The sequence below is a fragment of the Zingiber officinale genome, chromosome 1B, assembly GCF_018446385.1.
Source record: "Zingiber officinale cultivar Zhangliang chromosome 1B, Zo_v1.1, whole genome shotgun sequence".
NCBI classification, from domain to species: domain Eukaryota; kingdom Viridiplantae; phylum Streptophyta; class Magnoliopsida; order Zingiberales; family Zingiberaceae; genus Zingiber; species Zingiber officinale.
In genome coordinates this window covers 13,000,791-13,003,469 of record NC_055986.1, presented here as the reverse complement: position 1 = coordinate 13,003,469, position 2,679 = coordinate 13,000,791, and the positions used below count along the sequence as shown (strand labels likewise).

Here is a 2,679-nt window from a genome sequence, read left to right as displayed (position 1 = left end):
GTGCTACTTGCCAACGACGAGCCCATAAAAAAATGACCATTGTTATGGTCCATGGACCCGCCGTGCCACTTGCCGGCGAGAGGACAAGAAAATAACCATGGTTATGGATCCATGAACACGTCGTGCAACTTGCGTGCCCACGAAGAAACCAACCAAAATGGTCATCACACGCAAGCCTTAGATTTGCACTGGTGCGGTGGTGCCCACTCACTTCATTCAACACCACAGAGTTGAGGGAGGCATCTTGGCTGTCAAGAAAACTGATTCAGAAAACAAGCAGCCATCTTGGCTGCCAAGAAAACTGATTCAGTAAACAAATATTTTTATTTCATTTTATTTTATTAATATTATTACATATAAATTATTGTTATATTTAAATATTTTTATTATTTTATTTAAAAATTGTTCAGATTTAATTAAAATAACTTTAACTTAAAAAAATCAATTTAATGCAATATATAAAGCTCGAATTGGTTATATCCCTTGAGTTTCTATCCAAGGCAAACCAGACATGAGGTCCTCAACCAAAGCTCATCTCGTGTGCATGGCAATCCCCGCTCAGGGCCACATCAACTCCATGCTCAACTTCGCCAAAGTCCTCCACTCCAAGGGCTTCTTCATCACCTTTGTCAACACCGAGTTCGTCCACCGTCGCTTCCTCAAGAATCCTGAATCACTCGCCTCCCTCGACGGCCTCCCTGACTTCCGCTTCGCCAGCATCCCCGACGGGATCTCACCCTCCAACGACAGCGACGAACACAAACAAGACATTCCTAATCTCGGTCAAGCAATCAAAAACAACTGCCCTGCTCCTTTTCTCAAGCTTTTATCCGCAATGAACGATCCGAACTCTGGTGTGCCGCCCGTTAATTGCGTGATCTCAGACTCCTTCGCCAGCTTTACCCTTGATGCCACCACCAAATTGGGGATCCCTAATGTATTTTACTGTGCATGTAGCGTGTGTGGCTTCATGGTCTTCTACTACTGCAAGGAGTTGATGGAGAGGGGAATCATCCCATTGAAAAGTAAGTAAAACTGAAGTTGAAATATAGCTATAGACGGTCAGCTAATGCGTCATGGTCAAACTAATAATAGCAATAATTTGTTAATATTAGGTGAAGATGATCTTACAAATGGGTACCTGGATACCGTCATTGATTCGATACCAGGAATGATAGAGGTCCGCTTGAGAGACTTGTCGAGTTTCATACGAACCACCAACCGAGATGACATATTGCTCAACAATATCATTGATGAGATTCATGCGTCTCACCAAGCCACAGCAATCATCTTCAACTCGTTCTCTGAATTAGAATCACCACTGCTTAACGCATGCTCATCGATGCTACCTCCCGTGTTCGACATCGGCCCCATGTGCCTGCTTTCTCAGTGCATTCCCAATGATTCATCAATCAAATCGTTGGATAGATTAAACCTGTGGAAAGAGGACTTGGGTTGCGTGGAATGGTTAGACGAAAAGGAGCCGGGTTCTGTGTTGTATGTCAACTTTGGTAGCATGGCAAACTTGACGAGTGGACAACTCTTGGAGTTCGCATGGGGTCTGGCCAACAGTGGATGCGCGTTCCTTTGGGTTATTAGACCTGACCTGGTTGTGGGAGACACGGCGTTGTTGCCACAAGAGTTCTCGGAGATGGCCAAAGGAAGGAGCTTCATTACAAGCTGGTGCCCGCAACAGAGAGTGTTGTCTCATGCTGCAGTTGGAGGTTTCTTGACGCACTGTGGATGGAATTCTACAACGGAAAGCATATGCGCGGGGGTTCCTATGCTCTGTTGGCCATTCTTTGCAGAACAGCAAATAAATTGTAGGTACATATGCTCTGTTTGGGACATTGGGATGGAGATTAATGAAGATGTTAAGAGGGAAGAGGTAGCGAGATTAATCGAGGAGCTGATGAGAGGGCAGAAGGGGAAGGAGATGAAGAAGAAGGCAATGGAGTGGAAAGAGAAAGCATTTGAGGCAGCCAAACCTGGTGGAGGATCTTGGATAAATTTGGAGAGGATTATCAAGGAGATAATTACAAAAGAGTGAAATAATTTCAAGAGTGAAAGAAAAGATTGTAAGAAGAACCCGATTTGAATATATATATATATATATATATATATATATATATATATATGAACGATTATGTTAATGGAATATTTTCTTATAGTTTATCAGTGTAATCCGAATTTCTACATTAAATAAATATTGGAGTCACTGAATCTTGAGCATACCTTCCCTCATATTTTGTCACTTGTACTAATTGATTAATAATTATTCATGATTTAACTTCTCTTTCATATTAGTCTAGGACGGTTGACAAAAATACTTACCATATTTTATTATTATATTTTCTAATAAGACTAACTGAATTTACCATTTTACCATCATATTATCATATGTTTATTTTCTTTTTGATAGACTTGCATCAATTATCACATGTTTTTGCCCCCGCGCCAAGATATCAATCGATCTTGACTATAAAGGGACTGTTCAAAAATTTAAAACCACAAAAACATCGCAGTCCTAATACAAAGAGCATAGGGAGAGATCCATCATCCCACGGCAACTGGCAAGCCCCACGCTGTGTGCTTTCCATTGCCCGCCCAAGGCCACATCAACGCCATACTCCAGTTCGACGCCCTCCACTTCATGGCCTTCCACATCACCTTCGTCAA

General features: G+C 42.0%; 1 protein-coding gene across 1 annotated transcript; it reads left to right on the top strand.

Moving 5' to 3' along the window:
* Positions 1-475: 475 nt before the first annotated feature.
* On the top strand, positions 476-2,306 carry LOC122051201 (7-deoxyloganetin glucosyltransferase-like). The gene is made up of 2 exons (XM_042612192.1): positions 476-1,025; positions 1,116-2,306. The coding sequence occupies exons 1-2, from the start codon at positions 512-514 to the stop codon at positions 2,048-2,050; spliced, it is 1,449 nt and encodes a 482-aa protein (XP_042468126.1). The 5' UTR covers positions 476-511; the 3' UTR covers positions 2,051-2,306.
* Positions 2,307-2,679: the final 373 nt, after the last annotated feature.